The sequence below is a fragment of the Patella vulgata genome, chromosome 3 (assembly GCF_932274485.2).
Source record: "Patella vulgata chromosome 3, xgPatVulg1.2, whole genome shotgun sequence".
Lineage (NCBI taxonomy): Eukaryota > Metazoa > Mollusca > Gastropoda > Patellidae > Patella > Patella vulgata.
In genome coordinates, this window is record NC_065881.2 from 58,341,519 (window position 1) to 58,366,802 (window position 25,284).

Below are 25,284 nucleotides of genomic sequence, written 5' to 3' on the forward strand. Positions count from 1 at the left end.
ACGTTAAAGATTTGACGCATTTCCGCTATGCGCACAAACTTGGAAATAGCTTTAAGCAGTAGCTGCACACCACTTTTCCGACAGAAAATCAAATTTCAAACCTCTATCTCTTATAGTTGCTGAGATCTAGCTTCCCCCAAAAAAAAAAATAATAATAATAATAATATTAATCTTAGTAATAACAATAGTCTTTCACCGAAGGTGAAAGCCTAATAATAAGAACTAGAACTGCGAAGCAGTAATGACGGGTTTCACCGGTGCCACGTTACCCTTGAACTTATGTCACTTCCGGTACCAATGAAACCGTTAAACAGGTTTCCACATAAGCATTGCACACATGAAATAAAATGGACGCAGAAACAACCAAATCCAGCAATCAATTCATTTGCTACATGTCAGTGATCCTGTCAAAATTACATTACTTCCGGTGATAATGAAAATGTTAAATTGGTTTATGAAATCAGAAATAGCATCATCACATGTTGAAAATTTTATGTAAATCCTATAATAATTGCCACCTTTATAGACCAAAAACCTTGAAAAATGACTTGTAGAAAATCGCCTATTTCTCTGCAACCGTACAAGTTAGAAACCATTTTGAGGTATCTGTATGATCGAATGAGTTCATTCTATTTGTTGATTGGAATCAAATATCATAATTTTAAAAACATTACAAATCTGATTCATTTGAATAAAATATCTGTTTTGAAGGCTAAAAATACAGTTTTTGCCAAAATGACGTTACTTCCGGTGATAATGAAAATCTTAAATTACTTGTATGATATCGTAAATGGCATTATGTATCACACAGTGAAAATTTCATGAAAATCGAATAATAATTGACACTTTTTTTGACAAAAAAACCTTAAAAAGTGACCTGTTGAAAATTGCCTATTTCTCCGCAACTGAACAAGTTAGAAACCATTTTGTGATATCTATATGATCGTAAGGGTTCATTGTATTAGTTGATTTGAATCAAATATCAAAATTTTAAACAAATAACAAATATGACTCATTTGAATAAATTACTGGTTTCGAAGGCTATAAATACAATTTTTGCCCAAATTACGTCATTTCCGGTGATATTGAAAATGTTAAATTGGTTTGACCTAGTTAAAATTGACATTACACATCAAATGGTGTCACTTTTATGAAAATCGAATAATAATTGACTCTTTTACAGGCAAACTAGCGTAAAAAGTGACTCATGCAAAATTGCCCATTTCTCGGCAACTGCGCATATTACAAATTAATTTTCACATACATTCTCTCCGTATAGATTATTGCTACGAGTTTATGAAAGTTACGAAGTAATATTTTAAAATATGAAAACGCTGAATGGGTTGTAAATAGCTTAATTTTACACCTTTTTTCACCTTTTAATCGAAATAGCCCGAAAACGGAATCGAAATTAAAAAAAATGGTCCCAACATTTTGTGCGCCTTTAAAGGGCGCACAATTTCAGTTATACCAGATTTGAACAAAATAATATTTGCTTTCGAAAAATGGTACCTAACTGTCAAAATTGTAGTTTTTTGTCAATTTACGCCACTTCCGGTGCCGACAGATAACACTATTGGTAACAAAAAAAATGACAATTGAGACAACGGGGCATATGAACTTTGTTTTATACAAATCGAACAATAAATAATTAATCTAGGACTGAAAAACTGAATTAGCCAATGGGGGCCAAGGAAAATTACCGAGACAAAAAATTTTCACATTTTTGCCCAAGTCAGAGGACTCGTTATATTTGTGTAAAACACGATTAAAAAATATTCATAAATAAAAAAGTTTTTTGTAAAAATTTAAATTTTCTAAATTTAGCGCCTAATATCTGCGAAGATTTGCCGAAAATCAAAAATCAAAAGTAGCGTAGCTATGTGCCCCGTCTCCGGCTATGCCAAAATGCATCGAAAGTTAAAATCCAATGATTATTGTTAAAATTACTGCAATATTTCTAAAAACGATAGCTTCGGTGATTTCGGACATTTCGCATTGTCGCAGAACGTTCAAAATAGCTTTATCCTCTAAGTCACACCCACTTTTCCGATAAAACCGAAGAAATCGTAACGATCCGACAATCAGTTGCTGAGATCTACTCAAAACAAAAGAAGAATAATAATAATAAGAATAATAATTTTAACAAAAACAATAGTGTTTCACACAAGCTACGCAGTGTGAAACCCTAATAATAATTTTAACAAAAACAATAGTGTTTCACACAAGCTTCGCAGTGTGAAACCCTAATTAAGTGAGAGTGATGAAACTTGGTGTATAGTTTCATTACATCAATACCTTGACTAAGTTTGATAATGAGCATTTTCTGCTCAGGGTAAGCAGAGCGATAAGCAATTTGATTGGCTGAGACTTTGGAACACAACAACTCTCCTTCTAATTGAGCTAAAATGTTCAAACTTGGTGTAGGCGTTTATTAGGTTAATGCCTTGATGAAGTGTGAAGATGAGCATTTTCTGCTTAGGGTAAGCAGAGATAAGCAATTTGATTGGTTGATGCTTTGGGACACGATAACTTTAGTTCTAATTAAGTGATTTTCCGGCGTGGTTCTCCCTTGTCAGTGATGCAGGCTGGAGGGGCTGACAAGGAAAGCTGTCTAGTCGTTTGGATGGGACGAAAAACTGAGGTCCCGTGTACACATTGGCGTGCACGTAAAAGATCCCTTGGCAGTTGGAATTTGTTATGAGAGTAGGCCGTAGTGCCGCTGTCTGGGCAAAATTTCCCTCATAGCACACTGTATGGCGTATGCCCGTCTTCATTAGCCCAGGTTAGGAGCAGAACAGTAGGACGTTAAACTCCATTTCATTTCATTTCATTTCTAATTAAGTGAGAGTGATGAAACTGGGTGTATAGTTTCATTACATCAATACCTTGACTAAGTTCGATAATAAGCATTTTCTGCTCATGGTAAGCAGAGCGATAAGCAATTTGATTGGCCGAGACTTTGGAACACAATAACTCTCCTTCTAATTGAGCTAAAATGTTCGAACTTGGTGTAAGTGTTTATTAGGTCAATGCCTTGATGGAGTTTGAAGATGAACATTTTCTGCTTAGGGTAAGCAGAGATAAGCAATTTGATTGGTTGATGCTTTGGGACACGATAACTTTAGTTCTAATTAAGTGAGAGTGATGAAACTTGGTGTATAGTTTCATTACATCAATACCTTGACTAAGTTCGATGATGAGAACTGTCTGCTTAGGCTAAGGAACAATAAGCATTTTGATTGGTCAAGACTTTGGAACATAACAACTCTGCTTCTAATTGAGGTACAATGTAGATGTTCGTCTTGACTGAGTTCAATGATTAACATATCGAACTAAAGCTAAGCAGAGATAAGCAATTTCCTTGGTCGATGCTTTGGGACAAGATAACTTTGATTCTACCTGATAGAGAGTGATGAAACTTAGTGTATAGTTGATAATCAGTTTGATTGCTCGATACTTTTGAAAAAAATAGATGTGCGATTAATCAATATGTGTCATCTATTTATTTGGGAATTTCGGCGGGGGACATCAGCCTCACTGTTGGCTTGTTGTACCTTGTAAATGCTCTAACGACAAAAGTTATTATCCGATCTGTATGAAATTTATATGTATCATTTAAATTAGTAAAACGAACAAGCCTATTGAGTTTCAGTTATCACCTAAATTAGTGAAATGAAGACGAACAAGCCTATTGAATGTCAGCAATTTCCGTCAATTACGTCTAGAGTTATGGCCCTTGATTTACTTTGTTGAACTTTGTGAACTTTCGAACAACAAAAGTTATCATCCGATCTGTATGAAATTTATATGCATTATTTGAATTAGTAAAACGAAAAAAGTCTGTTGAATTTGAACAATTTCTGTAGATTGCTTCCAGAGTTACAGCCCTTGTTTTAGTTTTTAGAACCTTGTGAACCTTCAACGAAAATTATAATGTCATCTGTATGAAATTGTCTATCAAATTCCCCTAATTACCTACAAAAGAATTAATATGTGACAACCCTTGTCGACTGCCCAGACGATTTACAGCTGTGGGCGTATGTGTTATTCCCTGGCAACCTATCTTTAAAGTTATAAAGAATAGAGAATTAGCTGCTAAAGATTGTGATAATCCATATATAACAAAGTAGCCTACATGTAACAGATTAATTGTTTCCATGGTCTTGACTTTTCTTTAACTTGAACTGCTAAGTTCAAATCAATATGTATGCACAAAATACACAGTTTGTAACTTATAGGAAGAATTAAAATTATTTATACCCTTCAAAACTTCCTATTAAAAGTATACAATGTATTCACACAACTGTTCAAAATTACCATTCATATACTTGTGTTTTTGGTAGCATTTCTAACCCTTCTTCATTTGAATAATTTCATTTATTAAACAAGAATTCGGCAAGAGCTAAACCTGCCTGTTGGAGGTTTTTTCTTTAGGCCTTAAATGTTATCTAAATTATTAATTAGACATTAATTAACTTATCAAGACCATAATCAACTCTTGATGCCATTGTTAGCCTGCGATTTTTAGTGAATTTGAATATGTTTTGTGATGGATGATTTATCGTAAAAATGGATAATCGAGACTTTGTTTATTATCATACCAACGATAGTAATGATGATCGAGGCTAGCCTAAAATTGAATCGCTAATATCTCGGTTCAGAGTGAAGCAATTTGACTGAAATTTTCAGCATATTTTGTTTTCATTATCTATTTTTTAACTATTGTAACGAGAACTGTCAGCTCTTTATCTAATCTTACCTAATACCCCTTTAATTTTGAACATTAGCAAGGATTTTTGTAGGTAATAATTATCAACTAAATTAAGATAACATAATCATTATACATAGATATTTTATTGAAAGCAGTTATATTTTCTGGCCATTTTGAATAAAATGTTGCCTTTTGGATAGGTAAAGATGTCCGTTTTGACCAACATTTAACCTTATGACCAAATGGTGACCTTGTAGCTTATTGCTATAACTAGATACAAAAGAAATAAATAATAATCTGAATTGTACCTGACAAAATAACAAGTACACAGTTGCAGAAATCTAATTATAGGCACACTGGGTCATTTTTCCACCCAGAAAATTATATATGTATAGGGGCACAAGGCTTCAGCTGCTTATTTCGTAAATGTTGATATAAAAATAAGCATGTCAGTCTAATAATAATGATGATGCAATATTACATAAGATAGTGTAAATTGCGTTTTTACATCACAAGTTGGAAAAACCCAACACTTATAAATAATGATTATATCAGCAGAAAATCAGATGTCAGTCACATTGTACATCATTTGTTTGCCTGTCTGGAGCTGAACTAGCCTGTCTGGTGTTAAACAGAATGTGATTAATTTTTTAATGAAAGACATATTGTTATAACAAATAATTTGTATTTAGATGTATTTTAATAAGTGCCCAGTATCTGTTTAATTGTACTAGTAGCCTAAGCTCATATTTGATTATACATTTAGCCAGTGCTTGCCACATCGTTTTTGGTCAATATTTATCGTCTTAATTATTACTTGTTGATTAAGAAGTCAATCAACTTACTTATCAACTACAATAACAGTCATACCATGTGGTTCATAATCCGAGTAATTAGCACATTTAAGGGTAATTTTGATATAAAGACTCACCTAATTATAAAATATCCAATGCTTGCCATACTTAGAGTAAGGTATTTTGCATGAGTGGCATTTGCACTCCTATTTAGTCTGGAGGCTCAGTGTGGAGAGGTGTCCATCAAATTGGCACAAAACGGAAAATTTGATCTTTTGGCCTCTGGGGTCACAAAGAACAATGGTGAATTTAACAAGTTAGCATTTTTATTGAAAGGTTGATTACTTTTGATCATTTTCAGCGTGTTTTCATGATAAAAGAATGGCTTCACATTCATTTTCAGTGCATTTGACCTTTGACCCTGAATATCTCGAAAACGGCGGACTGATTACCACTTGGTATCGTATTCTACACAAAATTTGTATCTTCGGTCTAATTGATCATCTGTAGGCTATATTGATGTGTTTTATTTATTCAGTATTATGGCAAATACTATCTACCGTAATCGAAATATTCTGTTTAACATCTGATAAAGATCTCCAAAGTACCTATATATCTACCACTTTAAAAGTGCCAGTATACAAGTAGATTCACATATGCCAATCATGCAAAAATGTAAAGAAATAGTCTATTTACCAGGAAGTTTTATCACAAAATATTCAACTGTTGTAAAATGACCAGCACAAACTTATGGTATATTTCAATGATTTGATTTGAAAAAGTTGATGAAAATGTCTTCTAAGCAAAACAAGATTTAAATTCTAATCAGAAGTTTTTCTCCCTTCATTGATATATTTTGAGACTCAGTAAAGTTAAAACTAGCAAATCCAGGGATCATATTTGAATAACTCAATATTTTGAGCTGAAATTTTTAAGGGGGGGGGCTTATGTCGACCTTGCAACTGAAAGCAACTGGTGTTTCGGCAACTGGGAGCAACTGGCGTTTCTGCAACTGGCGGCAACTAATTACAGTCGACATGAGCGTTCTTGCAACTGGAGTCAACTCGTTTCCATGGAAATAACATCACGTGATAAGAGACACGTGTCATGTGACTTTATAAATAAGCAAATGGATGCGAATGAAGACACCCACTTTTCAAGTTCTGATGATGTCGACAATAATATACTAATAGAATTGTAGCAAGACCGACCATGCCTTTGGGTTGCTTCTTCTAAGTAATTCGCTATTTTGTTGACCACGTGATAAATAAATCAACAGTCACATGTTCAGTGTGATCGCTATCAGTTCCGAGTCGACATAAGCGCTCCGAATTCAGTTGCTCCCAGTTGCCCTCAGTTACTGATATGATTGACATAAGCACTCTTGAAACTGACTGCAAGTAGTTGCTTTGGGTTGCAAAGTCGACATAAGCCCCGCTTTACACAAGCCATTTTGGCCATTTCTTCACATTTGGCATATCATTTGTATACTTAAAAGCACTTTCATCAATGGGTACTCAGGAATATCAGTCAAAAAATTGTTCAGTTACATTCAGTATTAATTGTCTTGATACATATGTAAGCCAAATTTATTTGCATGAATATTTTATTTTAACAGAAAATGGAAAAAAGACAGAAGATAGGTCGTGAATTAGGAACACAGGCAAAGTTCAAGCTAAAAGGTGGTCTTAAGCCAATCAGAAAATTTGATGGTAATATTTGTTTGGTTTATTAATATAAAATATAATTTGTAAGATTTTATTTAATAGACTGCTCAGAGCTTTCTTTTAAAGAGACTTTATCACTCTCCCCACAAAGATAAATGTACTGGTAATAAAATTTGAATAACATCATTATTCAAAATGACCTTAGAACTCACCTAATTTAACCGAAGCATGTCAAATCAAAAGCAATTGTTTTACAGTACCTCTTGACCACAAATGTCGTTATATATGATAAAAAGAATAGTCGTCAATTGAAAAAATCTCATTTTGTTTTAACTTCGAATATTCACTTAAAGTAATTGATATATTTTTGCAGATTCTGATTTAAGAAAGTTAAGAAAATCTGAGGTTGGCATCAAAACAAAAATGGTAACTCCTGAAATTGGTGCTGTAGTGCCGAGATCAGTACCTAATCATCTACTGATGATATCAATATTAGAGCATCTTTGTTTTATGTATACTAGAAATGTTCGTACTGGACATAAATTGTTTAAAGGTAGGTTACCCCTGGAAAATATGATTTTTGCAGTTTAATGATCACCGCAGACCAATTTTGATGATTTTATTCAGGAAAGAAATAGGGAAGAGACTGATCCTATATGTATGTGCAGCTCCTTTTACCTGAGATAACTGTGTATGATGTGTCTTTACACCAGTCTTAAACCAAGATTAAACCAACATTATATATTTTCCCACTTAAACTTGGTCTGAAGACATTTCTATAAGGTGTGTTCAGTATTATGCAGATTGGGTTTGATGGATTCTAGATTGACCTCCATGTTGCACAAAATTGGAGGCAAAATCTTTTACAAGGCATTGATTATCCAGATATATGATTGGCTCTCTCATCAAGATCTACTGTATTATTAACTGCTGTTTTCACAGGCCCAGAATAAACACGCTTATCTTAAATATGTCATTTGATGTTAACGGAATGGCAAACTGAAAAAAAAGATCAAAAATAACATCTAGAACAATTAGATTGTCTAAAAGACCTGATAGTGCATTCTTGGAGAAATTCAGAAAGGTGACTTTCCCTGAGGAAATTTTCAGTTAGCTATAAAAGTAGGGATAGCTGTCTAACAGGAAACAGTCTGCTTACTGGTACTCTTCTAGAACACCTCATATCACTTCTTCATTCTTCGAAAATTCTACATAGCTAACAATTACTATGTTTGATCTACATGAATTAAGAGTGACATTATATGTTTATTTCTAGTATTATGTGACCAGTTAACTAAGTTAAATATTGTATCACCTGTTAGTTGTGTTGATGAGATAAGTGGTATTAGAGCTAATTGTAGACAATATATACATAATATGATGCATGCTGCTCTAGAAGATCTATATAATGTAAGTATTCTATACTTATAGTGATTACCGAAAGATAGAACCCTGGTGGTTCGGTGACTATGGTGCTAGCACTCAACCAGGATATCAATGGTTTGATTCAGCGTTGGCCAACAAAGTTGCCCAGGTTTTTCAAGCCATGTTTTCATTTATCAGTAGTGAAAGATGAATAATGGCCTGGCAAGTTAAGGCGTCTAGTCATGTGTATGGCATAAAACAATAGGATTCCATGGATACCATTATCTAGACATTACAGATCCCTTAAAATTACAGTCCATCTGTTTGTCAGTATCGTATTCAAACTAAATTTTGTGTTTATTTCAAAACATGATTGGTTGATGGCTTCTCTACAGTAACTTTGCTTATTATCAGTTTCGTTCATTTATTCCATAGCCCAGTCAGAGCAGAACAGTAGGACGTTAAACCCCATTTCAATTTCATTTCAATAAACATGCTTGTTATTTATGCAAGTTAATGTTTGGTACAATAACGTAATAAAATTATGATGTTATCCTTGCAGTTAAGCTGGATGTACATTATCCACAATAATGCTTTACTTATATATAAAGCTATCTTGTGTAAGTTTAGTTAGAAGAAATGCATTATTTATTTATAACTTATATATGTGAATAGAATAGATTATGTTTTTAATTCATTTATGGTATTATTTTATCTTACTGTATTTTATTATACTTTGTTTTATGATAATTTTATCATACTGTATTTTATACTGTATATTATCATACTGTATATAACTGTATTTTATCATACTAAGTTTTATCATACTTTCATCACACTGTATTTTATCAAACTGTATTTTCAGAATGGTGATATTCTGGCATTACCTCCCACATTTGAGGTTGGAAATATAAAATTGTAGGTATTTCTGTAGATTCTAATAAAATATAGTTATATAAAGCAACCTGTCAAAAATTGTGGTTCTATATTACACTTCTAATTACCAGTGTTACTGTTTTACTTAAGAATAAGTTTGAATTTACTTTTATACTCTCTCCAGAAATTGTGGACTTATTGTTGTTAACCTTGCCCATCCTTTTATTTTTCAGGAATAATCAGTTGACCCGAGTAAGATCTGAAGATCTTATTAATATGCAAAACTCCAGATATTCTGATGATTTTATTGAGATAGAGAAATTAGGAAAAGGTGGATTTGGATCTGTGTATAAGGTATTTCAATGTTTTTCCTTTCAATTTTCTTTTTGACTTGCAGTGATTTTTTGTTGGAGACCATTGTGAACTTAGTCTTATAGCAGATGAAATAATTTTTTTGTAGGTGAAGAATCGTCTTGATGGAAGATTTTATGCCATAAAGAAGATAAAATTTAAACATAAAAGACATGAACAGTTGTTAAAGGTAGGATTTAATAGATTAAGTTTAAATTTTCTAGTAGATCTAGGAAGTTTATATATATCAATATTATATCAGATTCACAGAAGGATCGTGTGTTTGGGGGTTGGGGGCAGTGGCCTAGTGATCTAGAATATCCAGACGTTAAATCCTGAATTAACAACTGAATGATTTGCTTATAAAAATAAAGATATAGAATTGATAGCATGGTCAATCTCTTTGACCTGTCCACATAGTGGTGGCTCAAGCACAATTTTTGTTTCATGATATATTTGTGAACTTTATGCTTAAATTGTCTGATGAAATATATTGCAATTGGTGAACCGTCTTAATTAAATAGCCCTTTCTGTGTATTGACATTTAGATAATTAATGTTCTGTTTATTGTAACTAATATTCTGTCAGAATCAGAAAGGTAAATATCAAGCACTGATGTTGCAATAGCCGTGTTCTTTCATTGGTATATGTGGTATATAAAGAGCATCTATTTCCTGTTTTTGCTGTCTTTAATGTAGATATTGAAGGAAGTGAAAACATTAGCAGGTTTTCATCATACTAATATTGTTGGTTATAATGCAGCTTGGCTGGAATATACAAATAGCCCTTCATCTATTCAAACTAGTAAGTACTTGTTGATCTTCACTAACATGGCAAAACTGGTCTTACTTGTTAACTATGATAAATAATTCTAATGATTGTACCTGCAAAACTGGGATTTTATACTGTCCTAGATGAGAGCAATTATCTCTCTTTGTATTTATTCTCTTAGCAAAAAATGGTCAGTACCATACAGTATAAATGTCCTTCTTTTTGTAGGTAGAAGTTCTTCAAGTCAGGCTGAGTTCAGTGCTTCTAAAGAGAAAAGGTAACAGGTTTTGTATAAGACTATGGAATCTGCAGTTTTATTTGTGAATGTCAATCAGTGGGGTTGCCTTCACAACCTAGTCCTAGCCCATCTAAAGTTAAGTGATATCTTGTCCATTTCCATTCATAAAACTTTATTTAGCTGAAATACAGTTTTTATTCTAAGCATGGAAAATACAAAAACCTAAAGTATTTTTCACCAGTGATTTAGAATCTAATAACACTTTTGTTTTTAGTTTCAGTCATATAAATGAAGCTAATAGTAGAAGTTTTGATATAGATTTTCAATTAGATTCTGGTAGTGGAGACGAATTAGATCCTGTAACAGGAAAGCAACTACATAAACATTACAACACGTCAAAATGTACAATAACAGAAATTACAGAAGCTAGTGATAAAACAACCATTCTTGAGCATAACGTGCAACACAATATTGACGAGGATTCCCATGGCATCTCTCAATCTAATACTGACAATTTCCTTGATGAAGATACCAATATTTCTACAACAGATAACTTAGAACAAGAACCAGATAATAAATTGTTTTTTCGGACATTAAGAAATAAGCATTTAGACAAGAGTCAGGAAATGTCACATTCCAGTGACATTATCTTCTTAGATGACTGCTCAAGTGATGAAAACCATAATTCTCCAAAAAATTCAAATATATCCAAGGAATCTCCGAGTGGCAGACTTGCACCTAATAATGTGTTAAATACAAAATACAAAGAAAATTCTGATACAGATTCTTCTGATTCTATTGACATCAGTTCCAGTAATAGTGACAGTCCACGAAATAAAGACAATCATGTACATGTGCACATAACCGGCCATTTTTCATCAAAATTGTATGATAGTACATCATCATTCATAACTATTCCACAAAAATCTAAAGATGATATTGATTCGCCTAAAGTTAGTCCTAAAGATCGTGTAGTGCCATATAGACGTAGTGTTAGTGCTGAACCACTGAGTGATACTGCAGGCATTCGAAATCATTTTGTCGATAATTTTCCACATCAGGTGAGGAAATAAAGAAATCATTTTGTCGATAATTTTCCACATCAGGTGAGGAAATAAATAAATCTTACCAGATATATAAACTTAAAAAATGTCAGTTGGGATGAAATTTTGCCAATATCCACAAATGTCACATAATCACAGCTAAAATGGCTACCATTCGATTCAATGCTTAACAATGTTTTGCTTTGAAAGTAATGTGGTTGCTGTGGACAAGACTTGACAGACATAATATTAGTGTTAGCCTGTTAAACATTAATGAAATTTTTATTATATTCCCATTTTACGTGTATATATCTTCTAAAAGATATCTTTCTTTCACATTTGGTATGAGATTACAATATATTTAGTTAAATGGGAGACGTAGGGGCTCAGTGAGTAAGAAGATGGGTCGTTAACCAGGAAGTCTCAGGTTTGCTCCATGTGCTAACAAAGAAAGTTTCCCCCATATCAGTGGTGCAGGATGGAGGGTCTGACAAGGAATAATGTCATGTCGTGGGATAGGAAGGAAAACAGAGTTCCTGTGTATGGCATGCACTTAAAAGGACCCTTGACAGTGCCACTGTCCAGGCAAAATTTCCCTTATAGCACACTGTATAGCTTATGCCCATGTTCATTAGTCCAGTCAGTGCAGAAAAAGTAGGCCGTCAAACCTCATTTCATTTAGTTCAAATTTAAAAACTTTATTTCAGCCAATTGTACAGCTATATATACAGATGGAGTTATGTCAACAAACATTACAGATGAGATTATTTAACAGAAATAGTCAATTAAAAGACATGAAAGGTATAAAATATTGTTTTTTTATAAGTTTGGCTGACCAATGACATCTAGTGTCTTTTATAGCGGATACATGATTGAACCTTCTGGAATTGAATCATCTCATTCCTAAAAGAGAATTTTCAGGCAACAAGGTATTTTCCAACTAAATCACCATCGCAGAAACTTTTCTCAAAATGTGTCCCTATATAATTCTGTAATAAAAATGATAATAATCCATTCAAGGTGCATGGACTTAGCATGGTAATAAGTCAATGGCTACTGCAGATGATACACTGAACAATTGTCAGTGAACACTTTATTAATTGCATGAAAATCCTTATCGGTAAATATGGTCATTCTTGTAGATCTGAGATTTAGAATATATTGATATATGGTCATGCATGTTGTTCTACAATGCTTTAGGATTTATTTTGAGCATGGATCAAAAAGATCCCTTGTGTGTTTTCAGATCATGTTTCCACATGTCAGGTGTAATACCTTTTGTATAAATTAAATCTAGTTATTCAGATAAATTTAGTCGTAGAAAATATATATTTTATAGCATTTGGAATGTCTCATAGACTCCACTGCTAGGAAGATATTATCTCTCAAGTTTCAAACATCACTACAGAACATGAAATTCACCACTTGTCAGAAATATGTAACTAGCTCTGTCTAGATGAGAAACATGGGTCAAAAATAATAACACAACAAAGCCAGAATTTCATTTCTTTATTCAAATTTATTGAAATTTATCTTCAGTTTTGTTTTGAAGTTGCTGAACATCCTAAATTTCATTCCTTGAAAGAAAGCCAGACTGAGCATTTTGTACATTTGTGATAAGTCTTCACCCATGAGAGATTGGGATGAATAAAAAATAATGTCATATTGGGGGAATGGGATAATATGTGTCCAATTTAGCCAGAACTAGTCACATATGTCCAAAGTATTATGTTTACTTTTACCCTCATATCTTTTCTGTCCTTACATGCATGTCCAAACATTGTTTAGTTTCAAATTTATAAAGTTATTAACATCATTTCTCTTTTCAGATCTAGTGGATTATAAAGAAGAAAATTTAAAAATAATTCATCAGATTTTAACTGGTGTTGACTATATCCATTCAAAAGGACTTATCCATAGAGATCTGAAAGTATGTTACTCATTTATCTTCCTAAGTATAACCACATTTCATGTAAACATATTTTATTGTCACCGCATTTTGTCTGTTGATCAAGATTTATTGTTAATGTGTTAAAGTTATCATCTGATTTCTTATGTTCATGTGTTCAATAAATTCTGATAATTACTAGTGTTATTGTCTGTGGTAACCTTGAAAAATGTTATGTTACCCTGGGAGATAATAGTATTGAAATTTATTTATATTAGTTATATATATGTTCACTAAAAGCCTGTTGGTTTTGATGGCCCTCTTCTTGTGGTTTTCAGCCACGTAATATATTTTTATTAGAGCCTGGGTTACATGTCAAAATAGGTGATTTTGGTTTAGCTACAGAAGATGTATTAGGGGGAGTAAGTAAAGATACAATTATAGCCCCATCACCAGATGTTAAAGGTAGGACGTTTTTATACGGCCACATTGAAATGTGGTCATATATTGTTGTCGCCCCCTGTCCGGCCAGCGTCCACAAATGCTTGTGGAAGCTCTAGAGGCTATTGTTAATATCTGATTGACTTGAAATTTATACACAGTGTTTAAGGTCATGAGGCGAAGAGGCCTAGTGATTTTCAGCAATTTCTGATAATTACTGCCAGAGTTATGGCCCTTGATCACTTTGAAAAATCTTTTGGACGCTCTAGAGGCTAATGTTAATATCCGATTGACTTTAAATTGATACACAGTATTTGAGGTCATGAGACGAAGAATCCTATTGATTTTCAGCGATTTCCGATAATTTTTGCCAGAGTTATGTCCCTTGATCACTTTGAACAATCTTGTGGATGCTCTAGAGGCTAAAGTTAATATCCGATTGACTTTAAATTGATACACAGTATTTGAGGTCATGGGACGAAGAATCCTATTGATTTTCAGCGATTTCCGATAATTTTTGCCAGAGTTATGGCCCTTGATCACTTTGAACAATCTTGTGGATGCTCTAGAGGCTAAAGTTAATATCTGATTGACTTGAAATTTATACACAGTGTTTAAGGTCATGAGGCGAAGAGGCCTAGTGATTTTCAGCAATTTCTGATAATTACTGCCAGAGTTATGGCCCTTGATCACATTGAAAAATCTTGTGGACACTCTAGAGGCTAATGTTAATATCCGATTGACTTTAAATTGATACACAGTATTTAAGGTCATGAGACGAAGAAGCCTAGTGATTTTCAGCGATTTACGATAATTTTTGCCAGAGTTATGGCCCTTGATCACTTTGAACAATCTTGTGGACGCTCTAGAGGCTGAAGTTAATATCCGATTGACTTTAAATTTATACACAGTGTTTAAGGTCATGAGACGAAGAAGCCTATTGATTTTCAGCGATTTCCGATAATTACTGCCAGAGTTATGGCCCTTGATCACTTGAGACGAACAAGTATATTGATTTTCAATGAATCTTTATGACTTGAACAGCTAAATCCATGATGTAAAAAAGTTTTGTATACTAAACTTTAGCATAGGGCAGAACTTTATAAAAACCAAACAAATTCTAATGGTTTTCTGATAATTACTGAATGATTTGTTACTCTTAATCAGAATTTAATATATTATAAATGTTTCATTACCGAAAAAAGTAAAAATATGCGACAACTCTTGTTGACTGCCCGGACGATATAGCTGCTGTGGGCGTATGTTTTATTGCCTGGCAACCTATCTTTCATTTAGACATATCAGAGTTTGATTATAACACTTATTGAATAATATTAACATACAATGATTTGAATTGAGTAACTGTACGACATTCTAGGTTTGACCTTGATTATGAAACCATGTATACAGCCTTTTGCTCGTGGATTGTTGCATATATAATTTGAATGATTTTGGCTCAACTTGTTAAACTCTTTATATCTAATTCATTTTTAAAGATTTACTCTTCCCTTTGAAATTATAGTAATATTGTTTTACTATGTTTTTCAGACCATTTCAAACTAGAAAATTTAACGTCTGGCGTAGGAACATCAACTTATGCTGCACCTGAACAGTTGACTGGCAGCTCTTATGACAGTAAGGTAATCTTTTCTTTCGTATTTACTAAATATATAAACTTGGAAGTCGGAATGTGACCTATATATACTTAATACTGAGATCCCATTTGCCAATTACATCCTTAGGTAGACAGTACTATTTTTAATGGAGTTGTTTAATTGTCTTCCTTGTAGCTGAGATGATCTGTTTATGAATTATGTTTTCAATATTTTAAATCTGACAGATTTATTATATAATCATCCAGATTTTACTCTATATATTTTATTGTATTCACATGTATTTCATTATTTAAAGATTATTTCCCAATACAAACTGTGTGATTTGATGATATATTTGTTCTAAAAAACATATTCAATATAATTTATCTATCAAAAGTTGCTACAAGTCGTCACAAAACATTTTAATTTCTTCACTGAGAGAATCCATTTTTAGCTTGTATTTGTCATTAGTCGCTGTTCACTTAGAGTTGTTCTAGTAAGATTGAGTGTCTCTGCTTTCAATATATAACAAAATTGCCATACTTTTATTGCAATTACTACCCGAATAATACTTCCACTAAGGACTGAATGCAATAGAGTTCTGCTTAAACTAATGATGGATTTCAGATAAACTTAGAACCTATTTCCCTGATTGTGAATGGTGGAAAAATAGGGACAGCTTTTAAACAACATTTTATGACTAAATATTTATACAAAATTTTGAATAATTTTCCTGATGTTCCTATCAAAATTTTGTGTAGTATTTTGTCTGTAATTAAATATTATGTATATTAATGTTTTATTTTAGAGTGATATATACAGTATTGGTGTTATTCTGTTCGAAGTATTTAATGTTTTTAATACAGAAATGGAGAGACACCGTTCTATAACTGGTCTTAGAGACAGGTGTTATCCACAAATACTTCATAGTTATTGGCCAGATGTGGTAAGTTTATGTTCCCTCCCTTTTTGTAGAAAGCAGGCATGATCTTGTCAATTGAACATATTTTATCAGTGTGACATTTGTATCACACATACAATATTAGGTACATTTTCATTTAAACCAAAATATAATGTTAGTAATCTAAATTTATTTTTTCAGTGGGATGCCATCATGAAGATGACAAATACAATACCACAAGATAGACCAACAGCTAATAGTCTGTTAGATAGTCAACTATTTCTTACAAAAGATCAGGTAGATACTAAACTTATAACACCAAACATGCCATCGGCATTAATACAACCTAGACTTTTCTTATATGTATGTCAGTTAGTGTTTAAGTGCATAATAGCTTGAGTTTCTTAACAGATATAGTGCTTGGCAGTGGCACTAATTATTCTTCAAGTTACTTTTTATATGACCTCTCAAAGTTAAACTATTTTAGCTGCTGGGGGCGTATGTATTCATCATATTTATCTTTTCAGATGATAGCATCCTTACAAAAACAGTTAAGAGAGAAATGTGATTATATTACTCAACTTGAAAAACAAATAAAAGATAAAGATGACTTAAATTACCAACTTAAAAGAAGATTAGAAAAGGCTGATTCACCAGAGAAATTATTGAAAGAATTTGAGAAACTTGAGAAACTCTCCAATTAAAAACTAGTATACAATTTGCAATTCAATAGTGAAATTACCGGAACTGTAGATAAATTCTGTAACTAATACTCTAAAGTTACCCAAATTTCTTTGATCAATAATTTAAACATTTAGGAATCTGGACCCAGGTCCATAAAGGTTTACTCTAATTTCAATTGCTTTCAGATATGCTGTTCAAGATATTGTCATTATTTTATTTTCCAAAATATATTTTCAAGCTATTTTATTTTAGGCACAGGGGTATGTAGGTTAAAATTTAAGAAACTCTCAAGTTGAGCCCAGATGCATGCATTCATTCAAAAAGATATCATAGTATAATGATCAGAAATGCTTCAAAAATAATGTCCCAAATTAAAACAATTGTGTGCAATATCGCCTTGTGTGGAGGAATTTCTTAAGTTAAATCCTACTCATAGAATTTCCATTTTTTTTTTTACCTCTCAATAATGTGTTAAAATTATCCTATTCTTGACTTTAATATTTTTGGAGGATTATTTTGTGTGTGTGGAATAATACATAATACTGTGATAATTTGTGTACATTAATGTATTTAATAGAAAACTATGCACAATTCTAGTAGAAATACATGCTTATATAGTTCAGTTTAGTAATATTAATTTAACGATATCAATCTAATTGTAGATTTAGGGATTTAACAATCAACCACATATGATTCATGAGAGCAGGACAGTTGCCCCTTATCCCCAACCAAACCCCTAGGAGAATTGTCATTTATGTGCCAATAAATATGTATTATTGATATAAATTGTTATCATTATTTTATGAGAAGACATTAATTATGTCATAGAATTCCAATGGAAATGCTAAAAAATGTATAAATTGAAACAGGATTTGAAATGTGTTTTAATGTTTTACTTTTCTGGACTAGCAAGAATAATGTACATACATCATGCAGTGTGTCTGGAGGCCCTGGACAGTGCTGTTTCAGCCTATTCTTCATCACAGTAAGGATTCTTACTGTAAACTAAGGGATATATATTCATTGTCCCATCCAAACGACTAGATGCTCCGTCCTGCCCCATGTATTGACACTATAACAAATTATTCACCAAGAAAGAAAATTATTTTATTATGATTTATTATCTATATTTATTGATGTTTTGTTAAGTTTAGTTTATGATCTTCTTTTGTTAGATAATGGCTACTAATTTATATAAAAGGTATTGATGTTTATGTAAAAGTTACTCTTTATTTTCTGTATTTCAAAAAAATTGAAGGCCAACAATTATTGAATGAACATATAAATTTGCGCAAGAAGGTTTTATCATATAATTTATCCTCAAATTTTAAAAAAAAATTATATTTCTGATAAATCTTTGTTAATTTTGATGTCAACAATAATTATTTATGTAATTCCCATTTCAGAAATAGCAGTATGTTTAATAGAATTCAATAATTATTGTTTTTGAATAGTATTTTTTCATGGTTTTATTATATATGCTCACATTTCATGTAAGAATATATTATTGTCATTCCAATTAGTCCAAAATTCTTGTAAATGCAGTCCAGCTCTCACGTCAGAGTTTTTAAGATAGTTTTTGAAAAATTTGTTGGGGGTTTAGCTAGTACAAACAAGGAACAGTATCAAAATCAGGCAATTGTTTTGGCAGAGTTAACAGCCATATTACAGAAATCTTTTAAATGCACTTGTAAGTGCTTGTATTTTTTTGTGCAGTTATAGGGGAAATCTGTAGGTCACTGTTTTTGAGACTTTTCATTTAAACTTTTCCGGATTTTGTAGTTTATCGTGTGGTTATTTCCCCCGATTCTAAAAACTAAAAGGTGGACTATATAAAGACCCTTGGCAACCTATATTCTTCAGTATTATCATTATCAATAATACAGTTATCACATTGTTAATAAAATATTGAAATATGTATAAATTTTTTGCTTGTTACAGATTTAGAACTCCGTAGCAGATACACATTGGGTCCTAAATCAGAAACAAGAACCCACAAGACAGTTTCTGTTGTCAATAGCGCTCAAAGTATTGCAGAAAGTGACCAGCAAGGAAAAATATGTTATAGATATTCATATTCTTAACATTATATCCAAAATTTAAAGGATTTCACAAAAAATTGACAAAATTCACTGTTAGCTTTTGCACTACTATGGGCGATATTATCATGACCGCCAGTGTTAAAAACGTTCTTGTCGGTGATTAGTGAGATCCACAATCGATAGGAGTTGCACATCACACCTTGTCTGACGGTTAGTAACAGGTACGTTCAGCAACAGGTATAGATATATTTCTGTATTATAAATACCTATAGCTATTCATCTCTTCATCGATTATATACTAATGTACATCCTCAGTGTGACAGGTTGTCACATTCCAATATAATTTGTAAACAAAAATGGGCCAGGGTTTTAGGTTCTGAGACAACTTCAAAACACAACGAATCACGTGTCCAAAATACTATCTATTTTTTTTATTAGATGTGTGATTTATATGTTCATGCTTCTCTGGTTGTCCATAATCAGTTATTTCTCAGTAAAACGTTGGCTAGCTGATCTGGAGGTCCCGGTTTTCAATCCAGATGTTGGTCAAAGAAGTTTATAAGGATTTTCCAGCAAGGTACCATGCACAGGTTGGCTTGCATGTAAAAGAACCCTCGGCAGTTGAAATTTGATATAAATGCAAGCTGTAGTGCCCTATAGCGTATGCCTGTCTTCATTAGCCCAGTCGAAGGAGAACAGTAGGACGTTAAACCCCATTAAAGATTTGATTCCTGTCCTCATAATCAAGTGGGTACCTCGTTGATCAATACCCCACTCATAAAAATTTCTGAATATATTCTAGTTTCCTTATACACAAAATTTAAAAATAATATATTGTTGTGTATGAATGACTGAATGCCAACAATAATAAACATGAACTCATTCTTTTTATTATTTCTTTAGTAACTCGAGAATTGCGTGATAATTAACAGTCTCTCCTGAAAGAAACAAAAATATATTTGGAAATTAGTATTATTTGTTTTCCTTAAAGGAGAAGTACGCGACGGAAATTGTGCTTTAGGGGTTAAACTCCTGTAACACATGTGCACCAGGGATTGATTTTCAAATCTGGTCAGAATATTTGTTATATATATATATCCTTATTTCAACGATTCATTTGGGCGCATACGTGGGTTGGGGTGGTGGTGGTCAGGGGGAAAGGGTAAACCCAACGCGTAGGAGGCGTAGACATGTATATTTTATAGCTATGGATTGGGGGTCCATATTTATCAATTAGTGAAAAAAAAATTAATGTTTCAAACGATTAATGTTGATCGCCATTAGCATAGGCGTACGGGCTCGATGACAGTTAGGGGGGGGGGCAGAACCTGACATGCCCGAAATAAATTTGGTTTTCGGCGCCGGTCTTCAAAGTAGTCTAATATAGGCTAATTAAAGTATATAGCTAAGTCTCTAACTCAATATCATCAAAAATCTTCAACATTGAAAACACGAATTATTTGTCAATTCAAATCAACATTGGTCTTGTGATCTTACAGGGAAAAGATGGGCTTCTGATATCCAATATTCAAGACAAAATAAACATTTTACTATTGGTACACGAATCGTGTACCATAATGTGTTTCGGCGCCATTTGGAACAAATGACTCAAAGAACGAGGCTAGACATATTCCACAAATCATGTCAAATGGTGACGCTATATCCTTATCTGGAGAGCATGCGCAATAAATACCATCGGTGTAGACTGGAAAAACCAGACGCAAAAGATTGCTATTTACATGAGACTTTGGCGCATTTCGCCGAACATAACTGATTAGAAATTACAGTAAAACAGAAACGATTGAATGTAAATCAGTTTACATACATTCATATTACATTATTACATGCGTTGCGACCCATTTGTGTCAATTTCTAGGTGACAAATATTAGCGATTTAGCTCAGATGGCTGACTCGAATTCCAATCAAAAGATCAATCGTTTACAGTTCACGGAGACGGGACTGTTCGGAGAAGATTTAACGGTCGCAAACGCGTTTTACTGCTATTCCAGTCTTTAAATACAGCAACTTCAATTTGGTCCAATATAGCCTGCCTGGCCCGTGAACAAAGCAACTTCAAAGTGGTCTAATATAGGCTAATAAAGATGGCCGACTCGAAAAGTCGAATTCCAATCGTTTACAGTCCACGGAGCCTGCCTGGCCCGTGAACAAAGCAACTTCAAAGTGGTCTAATATAGGCTAATTAAAATGGCTGACTCGAATTCCAATCGTTTAGTCCACGGAGACGGGGCCGTTGGGAGAAAATTTTGAAAATTTAACTGCCGCAAACGCTTTTTCCTGCTATTCCAACCTGTGAATACAGCAACTTCAATTTGGTCCAATATAGCCTGCCTGGCTGACCCGAATTCCAAACAACCAATCAATCGTCGCGGGGTATGGGGGCCTCACCCTCCCAGAGAAAATTTTGAAAATTTAACCACCGCAAAATGCGTTTTCTGCTATTCTAGCCCGTGTTAGCAACTCCAAAAGTATCCAATGGTTTTGTAACCGAAATCCCATTCTGAATTCCAACCACCCAATCAGACTGTTTCAGCTGCATTGACAAATAGTAATCGATGCCCAAAAAATGTCGCAAAAAGTAGAGTGGCTCCAGACAAAATGTTTTAATCCATAGTCAACTCAGTACAAATTCGTGGTATTCAATTAAAAGAAAAGTAAAATTAGTGTTTTATTAGGGCTCGATGACAGTTCGGGAAGCAAAACTAGAAATGCCCGAAAAAAATTCAGGTTTAAAGACAGCGGCGCCGGTTTTCTTCCGAGAGGCAAAGAAGCGGAGCTGACCTTGTATGGACTCCCCAAGAAAATTTTGGAATATTTGACGGCCGCAAACGCGTTTACTGCTATTCCAGCCCGTAAAATTAGTGTTTTATTAGATTTCGGGCACTTTATTTTGCCAAGTAGATGAAATAATTTTTTTTTTCACTTTACCCGTCTGCCCGAAAGTCAGCTTGCCCGAAAGTTAGGGGGGCAGCTGCCCCCCCCCGCCCCGCCCCGCCCCCTGGCTCGTACGTCTATGGGCCCATTAGGAGCCATTTCCTATCATTTTAGCCGTAGAGAAATTAAACAACATAGTTCTACTTGTACTCTCAATCTAAATGATTGTCATCTATGTGTACAGTTCAAGAGAAGGTACCTCTACCCTTGCAGCAAGCCTTCAGTTATTTTCGAAATTTGATATCCAGTGAAATTATGTGTTCTACCATTGCGTGTAACCCCTCTGAACAAGGGAGACATTCTTGGAAAATTCCCAAGCGTCGAATTACTTTTGGGTCTCTACTTACTCATACAACTATCATCAAGAGAATCGTCTTGCTCCGCATTTGTTAATGGATATAAAAACAAAAAACTCACTATATTTAATTTGTCTTCACTGGCATCTCTAATGTCGTCTGCCTTCACCATCATTTTCTCTTTGTGATCTTCGACCATCGCCCCTATCGTGTCTTGGTGGTGGTGGACCATCTTCTCTATTCTGTGTTGGTGGACCATCTTCTCTATCCCGTCTTGGGGGACCATCTTCTCTATCCCGTCTTGGTGGACCATCTTCTCTATCCCGTCTTGGTGGTGGCGGACCATCTTCCCCATCCCGTCTTGGTGGTGGTGGACCATCTTCCCTGTCCCCTGGCCTTTCATCTTCTTGTCGACCGGGTGGTCCCTGTTCGTGATCCTCTCGCCCAGGTGGTGGTTGTTGGCCTTCTTCTTGGAATGGTTGCTGGCTTTCTAGAAAGAAGTTCCAGAACATTTGCTCCAACATCTGTGTTAAAGATGTTGAGTTGGATTCAATAGAAGTGGCATTTTCGCCTAGCTGAGCGTGGACAATCGCCAGTACAGAAATAATAGAAAAGATTGCTAGAACCTTCATCTTGACAGAGTAGGTATAACTAATAATTTAATGGTTTACGGTTTGATTTATATAGATTTTGAACTAACTTTCTGACATGGACAATGGAATTATAGAGATTCGAAAACCAAATAAATACAAACAAAATTGTCACGTAATATTTACATAAAAATATTTGTCTGTAAGGTTTCAATCACTGTAATAGGTATAAACTTTTATAAAAGGTGATATTTAAAACCTATTCTATACAAATCTAGAAAGACATAACATCTGGTTGGGTGTAAGGTTCTTATCAAAATATGAGCCCACACAATGTGTCTGCCCACGAAAAAACGGACAGTGCATATATATCCATCGGAAAGGTTTCTTTTTAACGATGCCGCGAAACGTAATCCGCGTATGTATACACGTATATCATAAAAGATATTTCTTTATTTTTAAAACTTATTATATTATAAATGTTCGGAGTAGACCAAAAGTTATCAAAACTGTGAACCATGATTATTAAACCGGGAAATGTGTCTTATCATCACCTTGGTTGTTTAGTATGGAAGGATAACGTCAGCTTGGTGATATCTCTGACTGCTTCCCTATTTTCTAAAAACAGCAAGGGAGTTGCGGTGGCTTGGTGAGTAAGATGTTGACTCGCTAACCTAGAGGTCTCATGTTCAATTCCGGTGCTGGTCCAGAAAATTTATCAGGATATTTCGGTGTGGTTCCCGCTTGTTAGTGGTGTAGGGCGGAGGGCCTGAAAAGGGACAATGCGTAGTCTTTCGGGTGTGTACGTAAAAGAACCCTATAGACAGCTTGAATTCGAATTAAGAGTAGCGTCGTATGCCCATCTTCATTATCCCAGTCGGAGCAGAAAAATAGAAAGTTAAACCCTATTTTAAAAACGGCAAGGCGCTGATATTTGTCTGTTTTCAGAACCTTACACAGATTTCCTTCTTGTGGTAATATCTTGTACTTTACATTGATGGAAGGCTGAATTATTCGCCTTTCCAATGATGTTTTAACACAACTATAACACAAGTTGTTGAAATGTGACTATGTGTTTGTTAATGTTTTTTTTTTCAAATTTGGTTTGAAGATGTGGTGTCCTACATGGTGAACTCTATCAATTTATTCCCCTTTGCCAAAAACATTGTTCATGGCAAAGCGGCTATAGTTTTTCGTGGGTTATTTTCAAATTTGGGGTGAAACATTTGGGTCATAAGAGGGTAGTAGTCTATATATATATAGTTTTTCAAGCAGTACCAGAAATATAAAATAATTGTTTTGGGATGTATGCATTAATTAATTCTGAATTTTAAGTGGGATAATAATCGGCATGTAAGGACATGTTCCTTACACACTTCATTGCCCTATTATATGTAATTAGATTGTGCACTGTATGGCACTGTATGGCTTAACATCAGAAAGAGAAAAAAAAATAAAGACTAGATTTTCTGAGTATTTAGTACTGCAGTAATATAAATTAATGTACTATATCGTGAAGATGTTTTATCTTAAAATGTATACGTTTAAGTATCTACGTACGCTTCTTTGCCAAGCTTATGACCTGTATTAAGCATGGATGAAAGCACTCTAACCATTAAGTTTCAAATATGCCACCCGTCTCCATTAGCCCAGTCGGAGCAGAATAGTAGGACGTGAAATCCCATTTCATTGTATTCCATTTCAAATACGCTTCGAATAACCCTTATTTGTCGGAAAGGAGGTAATGAAATGAAATGGTGTTTTTAACATCCTACTTTTCTGTACCGACCCTACTAATGAATACAGACGTCAGACATACGTCATGTGCTATGAAGGAAACTTTATCCGGATAGTGGCGTTGCCGCCTACTCTTCCATCAAATTCAAACTTTCAAACTGCCAAGGGTTCAGTTACATGCACGCCAATGTGTAGACAAGATCTTGGTTTTTGTGCAATCCGAATGACTAAATATATACTGTTGCCAGTAACTCCATCCTGCACCACTGACAAAGGCAAATCACACTGATAACCTTGGGGAACTTTCTCACCCAACACAGGGTATGAACCCAGAACCT

At 33.9% G+C, this 25,284-nt stretch overlaps 2 protein-coding genes across 4 annotated transcripts in view; one reads left to right on the top strand and one right to left on the bottom strand.

The window, feature by feature from the left end:
• LOC126816539 (eukaryotic translation initiation factor 2-alpha kinase 1) overlaps positions 1–19,252 on the top strand; it is a 38,429-nt gene extending 19,177 nt beyond the window's left edge. For 2 of the 3 annotated variants that reach the window (XM_050543181.1, XM_050543180.2), the window contains exons 2-17: positions 7,127–7,220; positions 7,549–7,728; positions 8,452–8,585; positions 9,406–9,458; positions 9,650–9,770; positions 9,877–9,957; positions 10,466–10,571; positions 10,767–10,815; positions 11,051–11,837; positions 12,527–12,620; positions 13,649–13,749; positions 14,046–14,172; positions 15,697–15,788; positions 16,552–16,689; positions 16,846–16,941; positions 17,172–19,252. In XM_050543181.1, coding sequence (XP_050399138.1) covers positions 7,130–7,220; positions 7,549–7,728; positions 8,452–8,585; positions 9,406–9,458; positions 9,650–9,770; positions 9,877–9,957; positions 10,466–10,571; positions 10,767–10,815; positions 11,051–11,837; positions 12,527–12,620; positions 13,649–13,749; positions 14,046–14,172; positions 15,697–15,788; positions 16,552–16,689; positions 16,846–16,941; positions 17,172–17,348 — 2,427 coding nt within the window. In that variant the 5' untranslated portion in view covers positions 7,127–7,129 and the 3' untranslated portion in view covers positions 17,349–19,252. Of the gene's footprint in view, positions 1–7,126; positions 7,221–7,548; positions 7,729–8,451; positions 8,586–9,405; positions 9,459–9,649; positions 9,771–9,876; positions 9,958–10,465; positions 10,572–10,766; positions 10,816–11,050; positions 11,838–12,526; positions 12,621–13,648; positions 13,750–14,045; positions 14,173–15,696; positions 15,789–16,551; positions 16,690–16,845; positions 16,942–17,171 lie in introns of those variants that run through there. The other variant, XM_050543182.2, reaches the window with a different exon arrangement.
• Positions 19,253–20,240: 988 nt separating this feature from the next.
• Positions 20,241–23,246, bottom strand: LOC130012274 (acidic proline-rich protein HP43A-like). The gene is made up of 2 exons (XM_056099750.1): positions 22,741–23,246; positions 20,241–20,308 (listed from the first exon to the last, which is right to left on the bottom strand). The coding sequence occupies exon 1, from the start codon at positions 23,141–23,143 to the stop codon at positions 22,769–22,771; it is 375 nt and encodes a 124-aa protein (XP_055955725.1). The 5' UTR covers positions 23,144–23,246; the 3' UTR covers positions 20,241–20,308; positions 22,741–22,768.
• Positions 23,247–25,284: the final 2,038 nt, after the last annotated feature.